Genomic DNA, 25,167 nt, shown 5'->3' with positions numbered 1-25,167 from the left:
AACAAAAACAACAAAAATACAAAAAATAACAGCAAATGCTGGCTTGGATATGGAGAAATTAGATCTGTCATGTAGTGTTGGAAGGAATGCAAAATGGCAGTCACTCTGGAAAACAGTTCGACATGTTCTTTAAAAGCTAAAAATGTACATACTACACAACCTAGCAATTGATTCTCAATCATCAATCTCAGAGAAATGAAAACTTAAGTTCATGCAAAAACCTGCATATGAATGCTCATAGAAGCTTTATATATAACAGAGGGGCTGGGAACAGCCCGAATGTCCTTCACCGGAAGAAATAGTTGTACAAACGCTGGTTTCCACACAATGGAAACCTTCTCAGCAATGACAAGGAACAAACTCTTGATACAGACAACAGCCTGGATGGAGCGCAAGGGCCTTACGCTGAGTGAGAAAAGTGAATCTCAAAAGAATATATACGGCATGACTCCATAGATTGAATGGTCTCAAAACATACATACAGCTGGAAAATAGTTTAGTGGCTGCTAGGGACAGGGGCTGGGGTGGCTGTAAAAATGAAGGATAAAGTAGTTACCCCTTTGTGGTCGGGGAACACACACTCTGCTTCTAGATCCAGGGTCCCCGATCTCTGGGACCTAATGCTTAATAATCTGACGTGGAGTCAATACAATAGTAAAAATAAAGTGCACAACAAACATAATGCACGTGAATCATCCTGAAACCATCCCCACGCCATCTGTGGAAAAATTGTCTTCTATAAAACTGGTCCCTCATGCTCCAAACGTTGGGGATCGCTGTTCTAGATTGTAGTGGTGGTTTCATGGACCTATGGATGTGTGTGTGCATGTTAAGTCGCTTTAGTTGTGTCTGACTCTTTGCGATCCTATGGAATGTAGCCCACCAGGCTCCTCTATCCATGGGATTCTCCAGGCAAAAACACATCCTCCAGGGGATCTTCCCGACTTAGGGGTTGAACCCACGTCTCCTACAGCTCCTGCACTGCCAGAAGATTCTTTACTGCTAAGCCACTGGGGAAACCCAGTGAACCTATACATGGGATAAAATTGCACAGAACTACACACACACATAAGTGCAAGAGAAAGATGGTGAAAACTGAGGAAGTCTATATTCCAGCTAACAGCATTATACTAATGTCAGATTTGTGTTTTTGACACTGTTCTACAGTTATATAAGATGTCACCAATGGAGAAAGAAGAGTGAAGGGGACATGGGACTTTGTTATTTTTTTAGCTTCTTATATGTCTGTAGTTAGTTCAAAATAGAAACTTAAAAAGAAAGACTCTTTTAATTACAAGAATAAACCAAAGGAGTAAATACCTGGAATCTTAAACCACACAGTGCACTTAAGGAAAGTCCTTCCGACTTACTTAAGATATGGAAACGCCAGTCGTATGTGATCAGATGCGTTAGCTCTGATTTCCCACACACATGTTATGTTGTCATGCATTTTGTTCCGAGGGGGATTCCTGATAGCTCCAGATGAGTTAGTAATGATTCTGCCACACTGAAATTTTCCTAAAAGCAGAGAGATACTTCAGAATTTCAGTTTTTTTCATTGCTCAGTTCACTATAGTTGACTTTTTTTTTCTTTTATTTTTTTTTTTTTTCTCCTTGAAAGGTTTCATGGGTCATTGCTTTGTTAGGTACATCGTAGGATGTAGCAGAGGTATAAACTAGTCAAAAAATTCTTGTAAACTTAGAAAATTAAGACATGACATTGGGTCTGAAGTTTGCAGTATCTCTTGATCTCAAGAGAATTTTGCCGCTGACTAGTGCTTTCTGCATAGGGCAGTTATCCAGAATCAGCCTGAACCTTTCCCTTGGTTACTGCCCAATGCTGGTGAAACGGAGCAGGACTCTATGGTCCTCGCCTGCCCATCCCCCATGTCCTCCACCTGCCTTTTGTCTGCGGAAAAACTTTAGCTAAGGACTAAGTTTAATCAGAGAAGGGAGAACATGCAGAAACAAAGGAGAATAGTCAAAGGAGACCAAATAATAAGAAGGTAGTCATGAAGCAAAGTCAAGGACCTTTAGTTCCTCCTCAAGGGCTGTAGATGATATTCTGAACCCTATTCTGTGAGCTGTCTTATAGATACTGAAACACCCATCAGGTGGAGAAGTTAACTATATAATGAGCAGAGTGTACCCACGACAGAAGCTGCCGCAGTTCTGAGAATTGGCCTCAGAAGAAATGGAAACAAACTGACCCTGAAACTGAAAATTAACTGGACCTAATTAATGTCTAGTCCATCTACTCAAGGCTATGGTGTTTCCAGTGGTCATGTATGGATGTGAGAGTTGGACTACAGAGAAAGCTGAATGCCAAAGAATTGATGCTTTTGAACTGTGGTGTTGGAGAAGACTCTTGAGAGTCCATTGGACTGCAAGGAGATCCAACCAGTCCATCCTAAAGGAGATCAGTCCTGAGTGTTCATTGGAAGGACTGATGTTGAAGCTGAAATTCCAATACTTTGGCCACCTGATGTGAAGAACTGACTCATTGGAAAAGACCTTGATGCTGGGAAAGATTGAAGGTGGGAGGAGAAGGGGATGACAGAGGATGAGATGGTTCAATGGCATCACCGACTTAATGGACATGAGTTTGAGTAAACTCCAGGAGTTGGTGATGGACAGGGAGGCCTGGTGTACTGCAGTCCATGGGATCACAAAGAGTTGGTCACAATTAAGCAACTGAACTGAACTGAATCAATCTGTAACTGTATCAAGATGACACTTGTCAGAGCTGACTGTTGTTTCTGCATGTAGCCCCCTCCTTCAGCCTATAAAAGCTCTTGCCCCCTGAGTGTTGGGGAAAGGGGAGTCAGCCTTTGGACAGGCGCCATTCCCCCAGCCCCTGATTGCCAGCATCCAAAATAAGGCAAACTTTCCTTTCCACCAACTTTGTCTCTTTCTTGGCTTTTGATCAGTGAGCAGCCAGATTCCAGTTTTGGTTACACTGGGTCCTATATCCTAAAGCTTCGATTTTTTATCACGTCATCAGTAGTAATGAATAAACTACTTTATTTTCACAATTAAGGTCAAGCTCATGTGAAGCTTCTATATATGAAGATGGCTGTGTTCTACCCACTAGCACTTGTAATTTATTAAAAGTAGACCACTGAAAATCCACCAAGTGGAAAGAAGTTGCCCTGAGTAATCCACCCTCTTCAACTCTGATTTGTCCTGTGTCCATCTGTCCACCCACTGTCCATTTGATTCTCCACCTGCTTGTCGGTTTGTTTATCCATCTGTCCAATATTTAGTTCAAAATGAAAGGTGACGGCTGCAGCAACAGCTTTCGCCATCAGATTACCTGGTTGTGTAAGAAGTGGACCTACACACAGCTGGCTCCAGTCACTGAGCTAGAGCTGTTCCCTAGAAGGACCAGCTAGGCCCTCCAGGCATTATGTTACTCTAGCCCTTCAACTCTCCCCACTCCAGTACTCTTGCCTGGAAAATCCCATGGACAGAGGAGCCTGGTGGGCTGCAGTCCATGGGGTCTCGATGAGTCGGACATGACTGAGCGACTTCACTTCCACTTTTCACTTTCATGCACTGGAGAAGGAAATGGCAACCCACTCCAGTGTTCTTGCCTGGAGAATCCCAGGGACGGGGGAGCCTGGCGGGCTGCCGTCTATGGGGTCGCACAGAGTCGGACACGACTGAAGCGACTTAGCAGCAGCAGCAGCAGCCCTTCAACTCCAAGTGGTGCTAAGAAAAGTTTAGTGGAGCTTCTGAAAGCCCAGGATCCTAGCCAAAGCAGAGAAACCATAAAAGGAAGATGAAAAAGGAAGGACAGAGAAGGACACAGAAAGTCAGAGAAGGAGAGAGGGCAGAGAAGATGCCCACTGTGGTGAAAGGCCTCTGAAATGGTGCCCTGGGGCAGTGCCCTGGCAATGTGGCAGTGCTAATGGCCACACATCTGTCTTGCACACGTGGTGTCCGTGCTGGGAGACCAGGAAGGCTGACCGCACTTGATCATTTGGATTACCTTCTTGGACTAATAGAAATGGAACTGGCACCTTCATTATCGGACAAGTCACTCAGAATGTAGGCTCAGAAGAGTGACCTAGACAGGGCAGTAGTATTTTGCTCAATTTCCTAGAAAAATCACTTTAGGGCCTGAGCTAGATGATGATGATCAGGGCAACCAAGGACAGCCTGGTCTCACCTGCAGCCTTCGTCTCCGCCATGACATCCAAAGGGGGACCTGTCAAACACAAAGGACACAGGATTGTCGGCTGGCATTGAGGGCGACACACTCACACAAGGAGCCTCCAAGGAGCTGGTGAGAGATACGTCATCAGGGCCCCTCCCAAAACTCCTCAGCCCGCCTCTGGGGGTGAAGCAGAGCATGCAGGGGGCGGTCACGTGCAGGAGGGAAGAAGCACTGATCCGGATCTTTCGGACTTTGATGCACTCATTCTCTTGTCATGTTATCCTAGCCCTTTATCTCCAAGAGGCGCTAAGAAAAGTTTAATGGAGCTTCTGAAAGTCCAAGATATCAGCAAGAGGAGAGGAACAAAACAAAAACAAACAAACAAAAAAAAGGAAGATGAAAAAGAAAGGACAGAGAAGGATACAGAGAATCAGAGAATGTAAATGAGATATTTTAAAATTTGGGAATTTAAGAAAATGAAAGATGTGACATTCTCGCTCCTGTAGTCAATTTCTGCGACCCCAGTGTGGGGAGTTATGAGGCTTCAATGCAAGTACAGGAGGAGGCACTGACTGACTGCTTCCTTTGACCTGTGCTGCTCAGAGATGATAGGTCAGGGCCTAAGGTCACAGTGGCTCCTTCCTGTCCCCAACATCTCTCCAGCCAGCAACACCTGGCCCAGAGCTTCCTGTTGGAGACTCGGTCCGGGGACCAATCCATTCCTACCTCCTAAAGGCTGACAGCCCAGGAGGGGATGTGACTGCAGCTTTATCAGACCTTGTCCACTCAGCTCTGGTCATGACTCACCCTTTGGCCAGGAGCTGGCCAAGGGCAAGGCATCAAGGGACCGGGGGTTTGATAAAGGAAACGGGGCACAGGTGTGGAAAACTCCAGGTACTGACACTGAGAGCAAGTGGGAAAACCAACAGCAAGGAAGCAGCATGGGGCCAGAATGCCCAGGACCAGAGAGAGGCCAGGAGAGAGTAGGAATTAAACTGAGCTTTGACTTTGGCCAGGTCTGGCCCATCAGCCTTCTGCTGCCCATGGGCAGAAAGTGTCCGTAACTGCCTCTCCCATCTCAACCACTCCCCACCTGCTTCTCATTGCCAGCCCCGCACAACCCCAAAGTGCTGTGCAGAAGTTTAGGAAATTTTAAATCTGCTTCCCGAGTGTGAAATGCACAATGAACTGAAGAGGTAGGAGGTGAGGTGGGAACAAATGACTTCCAAGGGCTCTTCCTCTCTCCCAGGGGGCAGTCAGCGACTCCACATCTCTAAGCTGCTCTCTGGACTTGGAGGACAGAACCCATTCAATTTCCTGCAGAATTCCCCCCCACCAGGTTTTGACAAACCACACACGTGAACAACCCCTTCCCCACCTGGTAGCAAGGCCACTGAGTATTCAGCATCTGTAAGTGGGAGAGATGAAAACATCTGCTGTCAGTGAAAAACATCCTGCGTTCTTTCCTTTTCTCAAAATTTTGGCTGCACTGGTTCCTTGTTGCAGGCTCTCTAATTGCAGTGCTCAGGCTTAGTTGCTCTGCGGCCTGTGGGATCTTAGTTCCCCAACCTGGGATCGAACCCAAGTTCCCCACACTGGAAGGAGCATTTTTAACCACTGCACCGCCAAGGAAGCTCCTGTCCTACTTTACTTTCAATTGTGATTTTTGACACCGTCCCTAGGAAAGGACTTTTTCGAAAGGGCCCAGCTGGGTTCTGCCTGGGAAGGGAGTGGGGTTACCTGAACAGACCACGCCAGCATCCTCCCCGTGCCCACAGTTGTGGGCAAACCAGCCAGCATGGGAGCATGCGTCCAGGTGCTCTTCCTGCCCCTTGCACTGCACGTTGTCCAGGAGGATCTTTCCAGAACCTTCCCCAAAGTAGGCCTCGCCTGGGGCCTCCACGGCCCAGCCGCAGCCCAGCTGTCGGCAGACAATGTTTGCTTCCGGCAGGTCCCAGAGGTCGTCACACACTGTCCCCCAGGCGCCCTGGTAGAAAACCTCCACGCGGCCCGCACAGCTCCCGTGGTCGCCTGCCAGCCGCAGGGGGGCCCAGCCTCCTGGGGGAGGAAAGGGGTCTCAGGGTGCTGGCCGCGCCCTCTGCCTGTTGAGGACTGGACTGCCCTCTGCCACCCTGGCTTTCCTTTCTTTCCGTGGCTTTGTACCCACACACTTCACGCTGCCACGAGGGTCCCATGCCAACGTGCGGCTCTAAGGCATCTGATGGTATCCATCTTTAAAGGCCCAACACAGAATCCTAACTTGTACTTGCAGGAAGTGGACCCCTACCAGATGAAAACTGCTGACTGCAAGCATGTAGACTTCAAACCAATTGAAACCAGAATGTTGATGAAGCTCAAAATTTCACTTTGATGCCAACCAGTCTGAGAACTGATGCCAAGCTATTCACATGCGGCTTAAGACTGCTCACCTTCTAGCCTTGCTCTCTGCCTCTGCAGTGTAACCCTCTCACTCTTCCCAGGAGGCTGAGTCTATTTGCCTAGTCCTTGACCCCCGGGGCCTGTGGCCTGACTTTGCTTGGGTCAATAGCCTGTGGCAGAGGTAATGGTTCAGAGCTATAAGGCCTCATGACAAGCTCCAGGGGAGCTCGGAGGAGATGTAGGGATAAGCCTGGGTGGCCTGGTGGGTGATGAAAGGCGTGTGGCTGTGTCACTTCTGTCCCTTCCAAAGGAACGGCCTTACCTGGAGGTGCCGAAGCAGGTGGGTTTTGGGCCACTGATGTTGCTGGTGACGTGGAAAGTAGGTCCTCATGGGCTGTTGATGGGGGAAAACGGAAGGAGTGACGAGAGGGAAGAATCAGAACATCGCAAGAAGGTGAACAGCTACTCCAAGGGGCAGCTGCCTCCCATCAGGATTCAGCAGGGATAAGGACGACACTGCTAAGGCCAGTGACCTCCCGTCTCTGAGATCCCCATTTAGGATGGAACATGGCGCTACTGCCTGTTGACAAGCTGACACGGGCCACACGGCCACTTTGCAAAAGCAAAGACAGTTAGCCCCAAGTGGCCTGCGGCATGCGAGCTGTCAGGGGGCTATCACCTCTCTCTTGGTTACCCTAGCCCCAGGGGCGTAGTGACTTCACCTAAACAAAGCAAGGAGGGTCACACAGCAAATCCTTCGGGGAGGGGGCAGGGAGGAGGGTAGCAGGTCTGAAATGCTCGAGGGAACCTCTGGGGCTGAGGGAACTGTTGTGTATCTTGACCGCAGTGGTGATCACACAACCGTGTACAATCACCAAAGTTCATCTAACTGGATCTTAACATGGGTGAACCTTATGGCACATAAATCAAACCTTAATAAAAGGTAAGTTGATGAATGATAGATGGATTGATAAATTTATCATAGAATCCAGGTAGGAGTTAACCGTTAAATCCCTCAAACTTTTCTGTATATCTGAAATTTTTCATAACAAAATGTTAGAGGGAAGGTATCTCTCAATTTCTATTGTAAGACCTGCATCTCTGTTTTTCAACAACCATCTTTCACTTTCCCAGGGGTGTACACTTAATTCAGCTCACCTATGTGGCTACTTCTTCCTTCCTTGTTAGTCTCAGAACATCAAAAGCATAGAATTTTAGGGAGCATGGCATCCAGTGTGCCTGTTCTAATGACATGGAGACTGAAAAGTTAGTTAAGTTGCTCAGTCATGTCCGACTCTTTGCGACCACATGGACTGTAGCCTGCCAGGCTCCTCAATCCACGGGATTTTCCAGGCAAGGATACTGGAGTCAGTTGCCATTTCTTCCTCCAGGGGATCTTCCTGACCCAGGGACCGAACCCAGGTCTTCTGCACTGCAGGCAGATTCTTTACCGTCTGAGCCACCAGGGAAGCCCATGGTTATTCAGCTGAAGAGAAACCAGTCGGGATCAGATTCCAACAGCTCAGGGCCTTCCAATCCCCACATGCACTCCTTTAGGTGGGCACATGACCACAGAAAGGGGCCATGGCTGTGTGAGTGCCTGCCAGGTGCCAAGAATCTTTAGGTATCGTCTAATATATGACCTTGGGCTTCGCTGGTGGCTCAGTGATAAAGAATCCCTCTGTCACTGCAGAAGACACAGGTTTGATCTCCGGTTTGGTAGATCCACTGGAGTAGGAAACGGCAACCCACTCCAGTATTCTCCCCTGGGAAATCTTATGGATAGAGGAGCCTGGTGGGCTACAGTTCATGGGGTCGCGAAGAGTCAAATGCGACTGAGCAACTGAGCACATAAAATTCATGACCTTACTAGATTCTCTGTATCATTCCCACTTTAATGAAGAGGAATGGAGATGAGCTGGGAGGGAGAGATGACATCACTTGGCTCTGGTCGTCTAACTGAGGGGGTCATATGTCAGGCTTCTCTCCCATTAGGGAGTAAACCCCATGAAAGAAAGGTCCAGGGCTTTGACCACTGCATGGCCCCCATGCTTCACTGGCACAGAGTCTGGCACATGGCTGAATGAACAGACGAGTGAAAGAAAGAAGCTGTGACTCAAACCAGGATCTGACTCTAAGCCTCATGGCCTTCTCACATCATGCAGAGTTTAGTAGAAGACGTAACAAGGGCCCTACCTGTAGGCGGAGCAGCTGTGGAATCAGCACCTGTAACGTGGAGAGAGACGGTACATGTTACCACATCTTAATGGGAGAATGTTTACTGTGAACATCCTACAGGTAGAGAGGGGTGGGAGGCAGAGAGGCAGAGACTCTGCCCGTGAGGAGCCTGGCATTTCCTGGGGATTTGGGACACAGGACCAGGCAGCAAACCTGGGCTGACCCAGGACATCTTCAGGGTCCACTGCTCCCTGGGGGCCTCAAGAGTTGGCAAGGGTGGCTCCAGGTGGGCATGTGCAGCCTGAGAGCTCATCATTTGCAGGGACATTATTCAAGTCACCAGTGGGGCAGAATCAGGAAAGACGGGGAGGGTAGCAGGGGCAGAGAGTCAGCCAGAGGGACACATAGTTCTGGGGAGGTCACCAGGCCCAGATGTGGAAGGCCTGGCATACCAGCTGACAACTTGGCCTATCACCCTGAGGTCACAGGCGCAAACATTTCTGAGGACCCACAGGGGACTTGAGTGGTGGGAGCCATGTGCACGGGAAAGCTGTTCGGTGTCCAGAAGAGCAGGGCTTTCTCAGTTCCAGTCAGTTAATGTAACGAAAGAATTTGCTGCTTTGAACCTGCTGCACTTCGACTTTTATTTTCGCCACAAAATGTAAGAATTTGAATTTTTATGCCCGACACTCTGATTTGGCTGGATTCAGGTTCAGCTTAGAATTTTCAAACCTAACCAGCCACTTTGGAGCTGGGATCCAGCCTGTAAGTCATACTCAGCAATCGCTGCAGCTAAGGGGGTGGTCGGGTGGCTGAACAACCTGGGAAGGAGCCAGGCTACTGCCTGGTCCACTGACATTCTGCGACTGGGCTGTGGGGGGTGTGTGTGTGTGACTGGGGTGTGTGTGTGTGTGTGTGTGTGTGTCACTGGGGTGTGTGTGTGTGTGTGTGTGTGTGTAGGGGTGAGTAGGGAGGCCACAGGAGCAGCCCTCCAGGCAGGGACTGACAGTGGCCGCTCACCTGTGCAGACGACGCTGGCGTCCTCCAGGTGCCCGCAGTTGTGCCCGGCCTCGCCCCTGTGCACACACTGCCCCAGGTGGCTCTCGCTGCCCACACACTGCATGTTGTCCAGCGCGATCTTCCCAGAACCTGCCCCAAAGTGGGCCCCCGGGGGGGCCGCCACCGCCTGGCCACACTCCAGCTGGCGGCACACGACAGCGGCCTCGGCCAGGTCCCAGAGGTCATCACACACGGTCCCCCACGTGTCCTGGACCAGGACTTCCACGCGGCCTGAGCATCTCCCCGGGCCGCCCACCAGCCTCACGGCCATCCAGGCCCCTGGGGAGGAACAAGGAGGAGAGGCACTTGGGGTCTGCCCTCCCATCTCCGGAAGGCTCCCTTTATCCTTTTAATCTCCAGGTGGTTACATCCCTATTTTACAGTCATGCAAGATCACGCAGTCCTCGGCCACCCAGATAGCAAGAAGAGCCAGGATAATCTTCAATTTCAAGTCCCCTCAGGAAGACTTTATCCCCCTTTCCAAAAGCTCTCTTTAAGAAACTGCCTGAATTCCTAGATTCTCCCAACAAGAGCCTGTGTTATTCCCCCTACCATGGACAGCGATAGAAATAAGCGATTTCAGTGTATCTAATGAAACAAGAAACCAGACTGTCTGTAGGCTGAATACAGCGAAAGAGACTCCTGGCCACGCAGAACTACTTCAGTCTTGGAGCTGCTTGGCCCCTCTGCCCCCTAAGTCTTTGTTAATGGCTTTACTCTGTCCAGGGCACTGAGGACAGGAACTCATGCCTGTTGTTCGGGAGTTTAGTGCCAGAGCCTCAGACAGTCACTAACTTAACCGCTTCTCTCTGACGCCCTACAACAACCCCACAGGGTAAGGGGTGGGTTCCCATTTTACAGATGAAGAAACTGAAACTCAGAGAGGTGAAGAAAATTGCTCTGAATCCCATAGCCTGTCAGCGGGCTGTCCCCACCTTTAACCGTGCCTGCGGTCTCCCTCCAGCTGGGAGGAATGCCTCTCCCACATGACCCATGAGCCCTTGATTTCTCAGGAATTGCTTCCTGTACCTGTGGGTGTCAAGGCCTCGGTGTCAAGCCTGTGTGAAGGCGCCAAGGAGCTGTCAGCTGGAAGGGCCATCGAAGCTAGGTCGCCATCTGTCAGCATAGTGAAAAGAATAAAGTAGACACATTCCCGGGAGGACTCACGATAAGACCTTTCTGAAGTATTTTTTGGTCTTTAAAGGAAAGTTTTTTGTTTGTTTTTTAATTTTTTTTTTTTTTTTTGCCACGCCATGTAGCATGTGGGATCTTAGTTCCCTAATCAGGGATTGAACCCCTAATCACGGATTGAACCCCATATCCCCTGGAGTGGGAGCACAGAGTCTTAACCACTGGAGCACCAGGGAAGTCACCCTTCTGAAGTTTTTTCTTTTCTTTTGGTTCATCTAAGTTAGTCACCATCATCATCAAACAAGATTGTTTAATTTTTTTATTCATCTCTTCTATATTCATGGCAAACTTAACCTTAAATCTTTGGCTCAGTAGAAATAAATCTTTAAAAAAACAGGTGATGAGTTTATGAACATCATTTTTAAGAAAACTAAAGGAAATGAAGGCAGCTTCTACAATTACACTGTATGCCATCATTTATTTTAAAATATTTTATACAAAGAGAGAGAGAGAGCCTGCATTTCAAAGGCTTGTAGCTCAGTTGGAAGCTAGAATAAGTGTCTAAGTAATTGTAATATGAAGTGGATTATGAGCAATGCCAACAGAAAAGACACAAGTACAGAGGATGTGTGTCCTTGTGGAGGCCAGAGGAAGCTACCTGGAGAAAAGGAGCCCAACCACGGTAGGACTTTAACAGGTAGAGGGGGAGGGGGGACCTTGCTTCAGGCCGCACAGGTATTAGAGGACAGCGACTTCAAATTCACATATTTAGGGAGATGAGGGTCTATGCTATTTTAATTTGATTAAAATATTCTGGCAGCATATGCATTAATCCCAAATATCTGGACTTCACATGTTCTTTACTGTATTAGGCAGAAAACTTCCAAATAGATGGTACATGAAGACAAAGGGATTTGGGTCAAGTGTATTTCATAGGCATGGCAGCCCATGACTTCTTGTGGGAATTTTATAGGGTTGGATGGCTCCTAGATATCCTGTTGGCTTCCATGATGGCTCAGTGGTAAAGAATCCGCCTGCCAAGCAGGAGACCTGGGTTCGAGCCCTGGGTCGGGAAGATCCCCTGGAAGAAGAAATGGCAACCTACTCCAGTATTCTTTTGCCTGGAGAATTCCATGGACAGAGGAGCCTGGAGGGCTACAGTCCATGGGGAAGCAAAAGAGTTGGATATAACTGAGAGACTGAACAACAGACATTCTGTAGTGAAGAAACCTGTTTAGTTTGTTTAATGCAATGTTGCCTAAATTCATGAGACCACGGAATGTGTGTGTGCGTGCACCTGTGTGATTCACCTTAACGTCTTGTTGAGCTAGTGGTTCTGGGAGCACAATCTCAGAAACATCTTTATTTGACTACCTCAAAGATCCAGGTAAGGGCTGGAGCCTCCTAGCAATGTTTGTTATTACATTTACATTTTTGTTCTTATTTTCAGAAATGTGAAGTAACTTGTAAACTTGAATATACAGAATATAAAGTTGTGTTGCAAACTCGAGTTATAGTTTGTATACCTGTTGGTGTTTGCTCTTCTCCAGAGGTGATGGGGGCAATTGTTACTTCAGCAGCTGCAGTAAAAAGAAAACATCAACTAGAGGTGAACACACAAGACACATGAAGAGAACCAGAAGGAAAGCTGAATGAAAGGAGAGCTGTCTCACCCCCCCAAACCATGTCTAGCATCTCTTTGTGAAACATAAGAAGCCAGTTCTCAAGGGCTTAGTGAATGTCCAGCTTAAAGACATGTTTGCTCTAATCTGAGATCTAACTCTTATTTAGCACACGCTTAGGTACAAATGAACACCAGTTTCCTTATCTATAAAACTGGAAATCAGATCTGATAACAGATAGGAGTGGGGTTTATGAACTAAGAAGTGAATATATTTTAAAAATTTATCATAATTTTCCCAATTCAATAAATACTTGGTTATTTGGGGGAAAATTAACTCATTAGCCACATAAATAAATATGGAAAGAGAAAAAATTTTAAATGCCATTTATAATAGCACCCAAAACCAAGGGATTCTTATGGATAAGTCTGTTAAGTATGTGCAAAATTTGTACATGGAAAAATGCAAACTTCTGATGAGATAAAGACTTAAGTAAATGAAGAAACACAGTGTATAGTTGGCTCTGAAGACTCAATATAGTTAAGATGCCAACTTCCTCCAACTTTATATGTAGAGTCAATCCTAACTAAAAATTCTAGCAGACATTTTTTTGTGTAAATTGGTAAGTTGATTTTAAAATACTATATTTGTGAAAGGCAAAAAACCTAGGTTAGCCAAAATAATTTTGAAAGAGAAGAAGAAAGAACAATGTTGGCGTACTCACACTACCCGATTTCAAGACTTACTCTAAAAAAATACTTACTCAAAAACTACAGTAATCAAGACGCTGTGTGTTACAGGTGTACCAACAGTCACATAAATCAGTAGAAGGGTTTAGAAATAGACCATGTATTAATGGTTATTTTATTTTTGACAAAAGTGCCAAAGTATTTCAGCAGAGTTAGGAGAGTCTTTTCAACAAATGGCACTGGAATGATTAGACATCTCTATAAAAAAAACCCTTTGAGTTATAATTTAAACTGTATTAAAAAATGGACAAAAATGGATCATAGAGTTAAATAAAAAACCTAAAACTATGGAACTTCTAGATGAAAAGAGAAAATTTGTGAGACTTTTGGTTAAGTGAAGATTCCTTAGATAAAACACAAAAGTATAATTCATTAAAGAAAAATATTTGATAACTGGACTTCATTAAAATTTAAATTTTATGCTCTTCAAAAAACACCAATAAGAAACTGAAAAGATGTCATAGACTGAGAAAAAAATATTTGCAAAACACATATCTGAAAAGATACTTGTTTCCAGAATGTATAATGACCTCTCTTAGAACACAATAAGATTAACAATCTGATTTAAAATAAAAAGAATAAAATAAAAGAAAGAAAGCTTTCAGCAGACACTTCACCGAAGAAGAGATGCAAATAAGCACATGCAAAAGCTAGGATCATTCGTCATAGGGAAAGGCAAATTAAAACCACAAAGAGATATCACTATCTCATTATAGTAGAGACTATAATGGCCAAAGAAAACCCAGAAAATCCAAAGTATTCCCAAGGACATGGAGCAACTGTCACTCTCAAGTGTTGCTGGTGGGAAAGAAAAATGGTACACTTGACTTGCATGTGAATGCTTTAGCAACTTAATTAATAATAATAAAAAACTGGAAATAAATTCAATATCCATCAAGTGGTAAACAGTGAAATAAATTTTGGTATATTCATGCAGTGGAATAGTACTCAGCAGTAAAAAAGAATGGATATCTGATACATGGAAATCTACTGATGAATCTCAAAAGTATTATGCTAAGTAAGGAAGCCCAACACAAAATGTGGCACATTGTCTTAATTCAATACATAATTTTCTGGGAATGGCAGGCCCATGGGCACAGAAATCATATCTGTGGTTGCCAGAATCTGGGGGTCAGGAGAGGGGACTGACTGCCAGGGGTATAAGAGAATCCTTTAAAGTAATGGAATGTTTTGTATCTTAATGGTGGTAATGGTTACATAGCTGTAACGATTTTTCAAAATTCTCTGTACTGTGACAGTTATTACTGTAGGTAACTTTTATCTTAATAAGCCTAACTTGAAATCAGTCCTGAATATTTATTGGAAGGACTGATGCTGAAGCTGAAGCTCCAATACTTTGGCTACCTGATGTGAAGAACTGACTCATCTGAAAAGACCCTGACACTGGGAAAGACTGAAGGCAGGAGGAGAAGTGGACGACAGAGGATGAGATGTTGGATGATATCACCGACTTGATGGACATGAGTTTGAGCAAGCTTTGGGAGTTGGTGATGGACAGGGCAGCCTAGCCTGCTGCAGTCCATGGGGTTGCAAACAACTGGATGTGACTGAGTGACTGAACTGAACTGAATTCTGACCGCAGGCCAACTATAGAATGTTGGGAGCCTGTGGGCAGGGAAGCCAATTAGGATTCTGAGCTCATCCAGGCAGGAAGAGGTGATGAGTATCTGGATGAGGACAGTGGCTGATGGATGAAGAGGAGGTCATGAATGCAACCTCAGGATCCTAGCTAAAAATGAAGAATGATTCATCCATAGGGATGTTTATTTGCATAGCACTAGGCAATGGCACCCCACTCCAGTACTCTTGCCTGGAAAATCCCATGGACGGAGGAGCCTGGTAGGCTACAGTCTGTGGGGTCGTGAAGAGTCGGCCGCGACTGAGCGACTTCACTTTCACTTTTCACTTTCATGCACTGGAGAAGGAAATGGCAGCCCACTCCAGTACTCTTGCCTGGAGAATCCCAGGGATGGGAGCCTGGTGGGCTGCCGTCTATGGGGTCACACAGAGTTGGACGCGACTGATGTGACTTAGCAGCAGCAGCAGCAGCAGCATATATTCAAATATTTTGCAGATATCTTAATAATTTACTTAAAAATTCTTGTTTGGATGCTTAGTGTTGGCTACGCACATTAGTCATAGACTAGTCATTAGTCACAAGTGTGCAAAGTCACTTCAGTCATGTCCAACTCTTTGTGACCCTATGGACTGTAGCCCGCCAGGCTTCTCAATGGGATTCTCCAGGCAAGAATACTGGAGTGAGTTGCCATGCCCTCCTCTGGGGGATCATCCCGATTCAGGGGTCAAACCCACGTCTCTTGCATTGGCGGGCAGGTTCTTTACCACTATCGCCACCTGGGAAGCCCGGTGTTGACTATACACAACCATAAAAGCACATAAACTAAAAACAATCAGGGAAGCGACTCACAAATAAAAAGTTCGACTTACCAGACAGACTAGTTTTTGCTGATGATGGTGGTGATGGTGGTGTTGGTAACGATGATGCTGATCCTGACGGCACTGACAACAATGGTGGTGCTGATGGTGACAGTGGTGATGACGGTGACGAGGATGACGACGGTGACGAGGATGACAATGGTGATGGTGACAGTGGTGATGAGGATGACAGCGGTGATGAGGGTGACAGTGGTGATGAGGATGACAATGGTGACGAGGATGACAACAGTGATGAGGATGACAGTGGTGATGAGGATGACAATGGTGATGGTGGCAGTGGTGAGGATGGTGACAGTGGTGGAGATGATGGCGATGATGACAATGGCAAAGGTGATGATGATGACAATGAGGATGATGAAGATGATAATTCTGCTTCTAATTATTAGGATAAGAAAGATTCCTTGTTTTCAGACAGTGGTTCTCAAAGCATGGTCCCCAGACCATCAGCATAACCATCCTGAACTTGTTGGAAACGCCAATTCTTACACCCCTCCCTGCTGAATCAGAAACTCTGGGGGTGTGGCCCAGCAATCTGTGTCTTAACAAACCCTCTGGGCGGTTCTGATGCACATTAAAGTTAAAACAAAACAAAACAAAAAACTGCTGCTTCAGGACAGAAAGAAGTGATGGAAATGGCCCCATGGTTTTTTCCCAGTGGCCAAAGTACTCTAAAATCACATAAATGTAAATTTTTAACATTTTTAACAAAGTTTCTTTGCCTATTAGGGAGGATCAGACTCCAGGGGGATAAATTTCTGATCTAATCACTCTGGAAAATAGATGGTAATTTTCTTTAAAAAAAAGAGATTTGTGATGATTAGTGGGCATAGTCATAGAAAACTACTACATCCTAAAATCAATGACCATTTTAAAGTATTAATACTTTTTAAAAAGATTTTTTTTGATGTGGACCATTTTAAAAGTCTTTATTATTTCTGTTTTATGATTTTTTGGGGGGGGGAGACTGTGAGGCACATGAGATATTAGCTCACTGACCAGGGATCAACTCTGCACTCCCTGAATTGGAAGATGGTCTTTGCCGGGAGCCAGCACACGAGATCCTACCCATGACAAGGTCATAAGGGAGAAAACCTGATGGGCAAGGCGGATCAGGTTTTCAGGGGTTTTCGAAAAGGCCAGCTCACGAGATCCCACCCATGACAAGGTCACGAGGAGAAAGCCTGACAGGCAAGGCAGATCAGGTTTTCAGGGATTTCGAAAAGCTGCCCCCGGCTCTCACCTTAAAGATGATATCTGTCTTTCTGATGCCTGCCTCAATGGACTACTCCCTAATTTCTCTGACACAGGCAGGAAGGCCTTCCCTGATCTCTTCCCAAATAAGAATCAATTTAGAACTTTAATCAATAAGTTTACCAGGTGGTGGTATTTTATGAGATTATTCAGGGTGAAAGGAGTGTTTTAATTCAAACTCCTTTGCTGGTAGTTTGTTAGCCAAATGCATTTATGCGCTTGGTACTAATATGCGTGATTGCTTATAATATCCTAATCATAAAATAGCATAAAGAACCTGATTGTATAAAAGCCCTAATAGATATAGAGCCCTTTTAAGGGGTAAAGGAGTCCTATTAGAAAACATAAGAAAAATTATTCGATAGGTGGTTATTGGGTTGTGAATTGCTTGCTGTGTTTTTGCTTGCTGTATTTTTGCCTTTAATGTGCTAAGGTTGTGTTATAGAAACCATTGTTAATATAGTTTAAGATCTAAAGAAATAAGAACTTAGCCCTAGTGTGGTAACAACGAGATGGTTGTTAATTGTCAGCCAGGAGTGCTAGGCAGAAGCTGCCTCACCAAAGTCGCAGAGTCAGTATGGGGTAAACTTCTTAGATAAACACAACTGACAACTTTTGCAGAAGAATTAATTTTTGTATTAACAAAAATATACTTCTACTCTGTACTATTGCCCTATGAGACTGCTACCTTTCAGTTAAGGTCACCATAGAAACAGAAAATAGGTTTACATTCACCTGACCTGCAAAAATGTTAATAGGCCCCAAGGCCAGAAGATAATGTACAAGACCCTCATAAACAAAGAAGTATGCAGAAAACACCCTGGTTTCATGAAGGACAAGCTGACTTAATGTTAAACTATCTTCCCCTTAGAAATGTACTAACTTAGGGTATAAAAGCTGTGGTAAAAAATAAAGCATTAAAAAAAATAATAATAAATAAATAAAGCATTGCCAGACTCTGCCAGACTCTGCCAGCTGCACCCCCGTCTGGTCATTCTCTCTCTCTCTCTCTTTCTCTCTCTCTCTCCCTCGAAGAGTGGGCCCTATCAAGGTTAGTTACACGTGTCTTCTAACTCTTGCCGACGCTGTTCATCCTGAGGGTACCCCCTGGATCCTGCCGAGGCTGGACCCCGGCAGTCTTAACCACTGGAACACTGGGGAAGTCCCAATGACCGTTAATTTATACTCCTTCAGTAGCCCCAGACCCCGGCAATGGCCTGCTAACCTAGTTCTGATGGGGGAAGATTACTGCCCCGGGTGACAGGGTAGTTGGCTAGTTTCTAACGCCCTTTTTTGCTGGTGTTCCATTTCAGTGTTGAGCAGTCCACCAAGCCACCCCTAAAGAGTGCTTGGGATCTGCCCTCTAGCCGCTGCCCAGAAGAGGGGCCAAGCAGCCCAGGATGAGGCAGTTTCCTAGAGGAGAGCATGAGCACAGGAGAGCCCGGTCAGCACCGCACATCCGTGAGTTCCGTCTGTATGGCATACTGAATTAGGCACTGGGAAACCTTTCAGGCTTCAACAGATAAGGACCAAGCAAACCAGCCTCCATTAACTGCTTTAAAGCCTGATTTAGCACGGTCATTTTCATCCCATTTCTATCTCACAGGGTAAATATTAGCCAGATAGAATTAGGAGTCAAACCAGCCAATCCTAAAGGAAATCAACCTTGAGTATTCATTGGAAGGACTGATGTTGAAGCTCCAGGAAGGTTCTGACCTGACGGGCTTGGCCAAGGAAAACTGGCTCTGCGACTTGCTGCTGGCGAGTCAACCACAGGTTGAACTAGAACAGGGAAACAATGATTAGGACCGAAGCGTCTCTTTCTGAGACCAGACACAAGAGCACTTCAGACAAGGACTCCACCAGCAGCTGGTGACTAGCCGCCAGCTATGCCACAGCACTACCAGAACCTCTGGGCCAGCCACGTGTCAAAACAAACGACCCGTTTCTAATGAGGCTGGAGTTACCTTCAGGCTGATGTTAGAAAGCTCGTAAACGTGTTCTGCTGCCCCCAAAGCCTTGTCCCCTTTCTGCATAAGGATGCTCAGCAGTAGTAAAATAATCATGGAAGAATCGGGCAAAAGTTCTAAGAATCATAGTATCCATACAGATTTGATTGTCGACCCCTCGGAGGACACTGTGTAATCTGATGACATGACCATCCATGTACCACCCATCTGCGCGGTAAGGCTGTGTATCTATAGATCCAGTGATGAAATCATTGTTCTACCTGGTATGACAGTTGGTAACTCTTCATTATCTGCTGAGATGAAAAAATAAAAATATTTGTTGGAATTTGGCTTCATTAGTCTGTTAACACGTGAAATCCTAGAACTTCTTTCTGAGGAGGGATGTGAATGCCAACAGGGGGCTACCAGCATTTTCCAGAGTGATGGTCAGGTCTCTTGAGCAGAGGGACTTGCCGCTACTACACACTGTCTAGCAGGACTATTCTTTTTTTTTTTTTTTCATTTATTTTTATTAGTTGGAGGCTAATTACTTTACAATACTGTAGTGGTTTTTGTCATACATTGACATGAATCAGCCATGGATTTACATGTATTCCCCATCCCGATCCCCTCTCCCACCTCCCTCTCCACCGGATCCCTCTGGGTCTTCCCAGTGCACCAGGCCCGAGCACTTGTCTCATGCATCCCACCTGGGCTGGTGATCTGTTTCACCCTAGATAATATACATGTTTCAATGCTGTTCTCTCGAAACATCCCACCCTCGCCTTCTCCCACAGAGTCCAAAAGTCTGTTCTGTACATCTGTGTCTCTTTTTCTGTTTTACATATAGGGTTATCTTCCTAAATTCCATATATATGTGTTAGCATACTGTATTGGTCTTTATCTTTCTGGCTTACTTCACTCTGGATAATGGGCTCCAGTTTCATCCATCTCATTAGAACTGATTCAAATGAATTCTTTTTAATGGCTGAGTAATATTCCATGGTGTATAAGTACCACAGCTTCCTTATCCATTCGTAGCAGGACTATTCTTAACTAAGACCAGAGCTATCCCAGCAGGGTCAGACAGCCCATCCACACATGGAGGGCTTATGTTCTCAGTCGATGAATCATGTCTGACTCTTTGCAACCCCATAGACTGTAGCCTGCCAGGCTCCTCCATCCGTGGAATTTTTCAGGCAAGAATACTGGAGAGGGTTGCCATTTCCTACTCCAGAGGATCTTCCTGACCCAAGGATCCAACCTGCATGTCTTGTGTCTCCTGAACTGGCAGGTGGATTCTTTCCCACTGTGCCACCTGGGAAACCCATGCAGGTCTTATACATTCACTTACGGATCCAATAAACTTTCCCTGGGTGCCTCTAACGTGCCAAGCACTGAGACAAGTGCTGCAGATACAGTGATGAGAAAGGCAGATAAAACCTTTGTTCTCTGGAGCTTAAAGTCTGGTTCTGAAGGTGACACTGGGCACCACATTGACCACAGAGCCCTTGGCTGTCAGTGAATTCTCCCCCAGCCTGACATGCAACTCATCCTGCCTCTGGGCTTAAAATGCTGGAAGTGGCATGTAACAATACACCACACCCATCTTCATCGCTTTAACTCACAGTTCATTGACGTACCTGAGGATACAGCTGGGTGGTTCATGTCTTCCGGGACGGCAGAAGTTGAGAGAGCTTCTGGGAAAGCAACAATATAAGAGAAATGACTCCTGACGTTTAATACCAAACAGAAAGACAAGGGGGCTTCCCTGGTGATTCAGATGGTGAAGAGTCCGCCTGCAGTGCGGGTTCGATCCCTGGGTTGGGAAGATCCCCTGGAGGAGGGCATGGCAACCCACTCCAGTATTCTTGCCTGGGAAATCCCACGGACAGAGGAACCTGGAAGGCTACAGTCCACGGGGTCACAAAGAGTGACGAAGCATAGCACAGAAAGAGGAGGACTTTATTCACCTGCTTCACATTTCCAGAGGAAGAATTCAATTAGCTGTGGACAAGCTCATTCAATACAGAACATTTAAAAAGGAACCATCAGTCTTGAAAACATTGTGCTAGACACCAAAGGCCACATGTTGTATGATTTCATTTATAGGAATTAATCAGATGAAGTACCTCCATAGATATAGAAAGCAAGTTGGTGACGGCCAAGTGCTGGGGGGAGGACTTGTGATGACAAAACGGCTGAGGCCATTAGCAAAGAGCAGACCTGCGGCACTCTCTTGACCCAGCTGAGTGCCACGGGGCAGAATTCCCTCTTCTAGAGGGGCAATATCACACTGGACACACCTCAAAGCACAGAAGGCCAGGCTCACGGGGCCTGACTGTGCACTAGGCTCTTACACGAACTCACTGACTTAACACTCACAACCGCTCCTTGAAACACACAGTTGTCACCCCATGTTTCAGAACAGAAACTGAAGCACCAAGAGGGAGAGAAACCCGGTGAGGGTCACACAGCTGGGAGGCAGGAGAGGGGGCTCCAAACCCAGAGACCAGCAGCTGGCACTGAGCACCATCCTGCCAAGAGCCTGGGACATGCGCCTCTGATTTCAGAAGAATCCTGAGCCACTTAGACAGGAGATCGAAGAACTGACTGGGTCCACGCTTTCTTTTGCAAACATTTGGAAGTGAATGCACATTTGTAAACCAGGATGGGTGGAGCAGTATTCACTATTCAAGCATTTGTTCATTTAATGAGCACTGAAAGCCTACCAAACAGCAGGCACTATTCTTGAGACCGCGCGCATGCATGCGTGTGTGTGTGTGTGTGTGTGTGTGTGTGTGTGTGTGTGTGTGTGTGTGTTTGGCTGGAGCCAATGTCAAAGATGAGAAAGATACAGATTCTGCTCCCAGAAGCTGATGACATCATTGAAGAGACATATGGACACACAACTGTACAGGAAAGGAATAGAGCTAAAAGTGAGAACAGAGAACTGTGGGTCCAGAAGAGGGATAGCAGCTGCCAGCCTGGAGTGGGGGACTGGACAAGTGCTCTGGAGTTTGTGGCTGGTGTTTTAATGGGTGCCCTGGAGGCAAAGAATGAGTAAGTGCAAGAGGAAGAACATAAATGCAAGGCTGACTCAGAGCTGAGCTGTCTCTTTACTCTTGCTGTTTAATCACTCAGTCATGTCTGAATCTTTGTGACCCCATGGACTGCAGCATGCCAGCCTTCTCTATTCTTCACCATCTCCTGAAGCTTGCTCAAACTCATGTCCATTGTGTTGATAATGCCATCCAACCATCTCATCCTCTGTCATCCCCTTCTCTTCCTGCCCTCAATCTTCCCCAGCATCAGGGTTTTTTCCAATGAGTTGGCTCTTTGCATCAGGTGGCCAAAGTATTGGAGCTTCAGCTTCAGCATCAGTCCTTCTAGTGAATATTCAGGGTTGATTTCCTTTAGGATTGACTTGTTTGATTGGCCTTGCTGTCCAAGGGACTCATAAGAGTCTTCTCCAGCACCACAGTTTGAAAGCATCAGTTCTTGGGTATTCAGCCTTCTTTATGGTCCAACTCTCAAATCCATACATGACTACTGCAAAAACCATAACTTTGACTATACAGACCTTTGTCAGCAAAGTGATGTCTCTGCTTTTTAATATGCTGTCTAGGTTTGTCATAGTTTTTCTTCCAAGAAGCAAGCATCTCTTAATTTCATGGCCGCAGTCACCTTCTGCAGTGATTTTGGAGCTCAAGAAAATAAAATCTGCCACTGTCTCCACTTTTCCTCAATCTATTTGCCATGAAGTGATTGGACTGGATGCTGGTCCCCTCTCATTACTCTTCACTTTCCTTGTCTCAGAATCTCTGAATAGGCCTCATGCCTAGTCAGTGTTTTTAGCAGTTAATAGGATGTGAATGTGGTTTAGAGAGGAAAAATAGTTCAGAGGTTAATCTCTAAGCTCTGAAGTCAGATTGTCTGTGCTGTCATTCCACTGCCTTTGGAGATAATATTTAACCTATTTGAGTATGACTTTCCCTGTTGAGAGAATGGAGATTATAGAAGTTGTCTTATTTGACTGTCAGGAGGATCAGATAAGAAAATCCCCATGGGGCAGTCAACTCGGGGACTGACATGGAGGAAGGAAGTGCTGTCCACCAGATGCAGAGCATGAGTCACCTGGGCAATTTAAAATGTTCTGGCAGACAGATTTTAAAAAGAGGAACAGGTGAAGTTAATTTCAGTAATGTACCTTATTTAATCCAATACGTCCAAATTATGATCATTTCAACATGCCATCCATATAAGAAAGCTGATGAAGCAGTATTACATTCTTCCTAGGGTACCAAAGATCCAGGGTGTATCTGACATGCACAGCAGGTTTCAGCCCCACAGAGCCACATGGAACGAAGATACGAGGGCTCATTGAAGATCCCATCAGTATCTTCAGGACGTGAATCATTTGATGGTGTAACTGACATGGCAGCCTCACAGATGATGGAGGAAGGAAGAGGGCATGGTCTCGCACGATGCGAAGATAAAATGACCTGCATGGTGACTGCACACACCACAACCAGGGAGACACATCCCCTCTTCAGGTGATTCAGGGAAACAATGAGACCTTTCCAGGTTGGTCACTTTTTATTTTGTAAATTTTAAAGATATGAGGTGACTCTTTAGGAACCTCCCTTTCTCATTCATTGACACAAAGACCCTCCCTCCCCCCTCAGCATACACACAATCCTGTCTTTTCCTCCCACTCTTTACAGAGTGACAGAGATGCTAGACCACCTCTCAGCCACTGGTCCTCAGTCTAATGAGATTCAACCAGTCGCTCTCTCTCTCTCTGTCTCATGCTTGATGTCCAAGCTCAGGTGCTCGGTATTTTTTTTTTTTTTTTTACAAGAATGACAAGTTTTGGGTCTTAATATTCTCCCCATTGCTGGCTTTGAAGATGGGCAGGAGGCCATGAGCCAAAGAATGCAGGCAGCCTCTAGAAACTGGAAAACGCAAAGAAATGGATCTCCACTTCTAGAGCCTCTGGAATGAACACTGCCTGGCGTAGCCCTGGGTTTTAACTCAGTAAGACCTAATTTTGACTTTTGACCCCCAGAACTATAAGATAGTAAATGTGTTGTTTAAGCCACTAAGTTTATGCCAATCTTTTAAAGCAGAGATTGGAAACTCATATAATAAACAAATATTACATGTGACCAAATGATGCTTCCTCCAAAGAAAACCTGAAAAGTATCATTTAAGGGATTTTGAACACTCTCAGAGAAGTTGCCAAGATGCGGATTAAAAATAATTATAAAATTGCCATGTTCAAAATAGTTTCTAGTATTTGTTTAAAACAATGACATTGTTATCTCATTTTTTTTTTAGACTCAGCTGGGGCAACACTCTGAAAATCACCCCACACAGGCTACATTACAAAGGGCAGGTTATAATGAATTGGGCTTCCCTGGCAGTTCCACTGGTAAAGAATTCACCTGCAGTGCGGGAGACACTGGTTCGATTCCTGGGTTGAGAAGATCCCCTGGAGAAGGGATAGGCCACCCACTCCAGCATTCTTGGGCTTTCCTGGTGGTTCATTGGGTAAAGAATCTGCCTGAAATGTGGAAGACCTGGGTTTGATCCCTGGGTTGGGAAGATTCCCTGGCAGAAAGCATGGCAACCCACTCCAGTATTCTGGTCTGGAGAATCCCCAAGGACAGAGGATCATGGCAGGCTGCAGTGCATGGGGTCTCAAAGATTTGGACATGCCTGGGCGACTAAGCACACATAATGAATCACTCAGCAAAATAACTCAACAGCAACTCTTTCATTTATCTTTCTCCTGTATTTTGACAAGCAATCAGAAATGTCCCAGGAAAGAGCACAAAAATGTTCTCTTACCTGACGGTACAGTTTCTGAATTTCCATCATCTATTGGGTACAAATAAATGGAAATATTTAATATTCAACTAAATCAAATAACTTCTACCTCATCTACTTAATCATTTTTAACCAATCTATAATGTGACAGGTCAAAAATACCAAATATGAAACATGGTGAACTCCTGCTGAAATACAGCCCCCTGGACATAATAGACTCTCAGAAATATTTGCTGATTTGATTGATTTGAAGAGATTCTAAAGGTAGTAGCTTCAACCTGTGATATTGGCTCCAAAGAATGCTCACCCCCTGAGAGCGGGCTAGTTATCATGAATGAACTAGAGAATTAAATAATAACTCTGCACGCCAAGAC

The 25,167-nt window shown here is 45.6% G+C and overlaps 1 protein-coding gene across 1 annotated transcript in view; it reads right to left on the bottom strand.

Moving 5' to 3' along the window:
• Positions 1-10,877, bottom strand: part of LOC133069908 (deleted in malignant brain tumors 1 protein-like) — a 74,458-nt gene extending 63,581 nt beyond the window's left edge. Inside the window, exons 1-6 of the mRNA XM_061161351.1 lie at positions 10,808-10,877; positions 9,740-10,057; positions 6,754-6,825; positions 5,903-6,217; positions 4,175-4,213; positions 1,371-1,518 (exon numbers count right to left, since the gene is read on the bottom strand). Coding sequence (XP_061017334.1) covers positions 1,371-1,518; positions 4,175-4,213; positions 5,903-6,217; positions 6,754-6,825; positions 9,740-10,057; positions 10,808-10,877 — 962 coding nt within the window. The remainder of the gene's footprint in view (positions 1-1,370; positions 1,519-4,174; positions 4,214-5,902; positions 6,218-6,753; positions 6,826-9,739; positions 10,058-10,807) is intronic.
• Between the last annotated feature and the right edge of the window lie 14,290 nt (positions 10,878-25,167).

The sequence above is a fragment of the Dama dama genome, chromosome 15, assembly GCF_033118175.1.
Source record: "Dama dama isolate Ldn47 chromosome 15, ASM3311817v1, whole genome shotgun sequence".
Classification (NCBI taxonomy): domain Eukaryota; kingdom Metazoa; phylum Chordata; class Mammalia; order Artiodactyla; family Cervidae; genus Dama; species Dama dama.
Note: the sequence above shows the minus strand (reverse complement) of the source record. Positions and strands in the feature narration are given on the sequence as shown.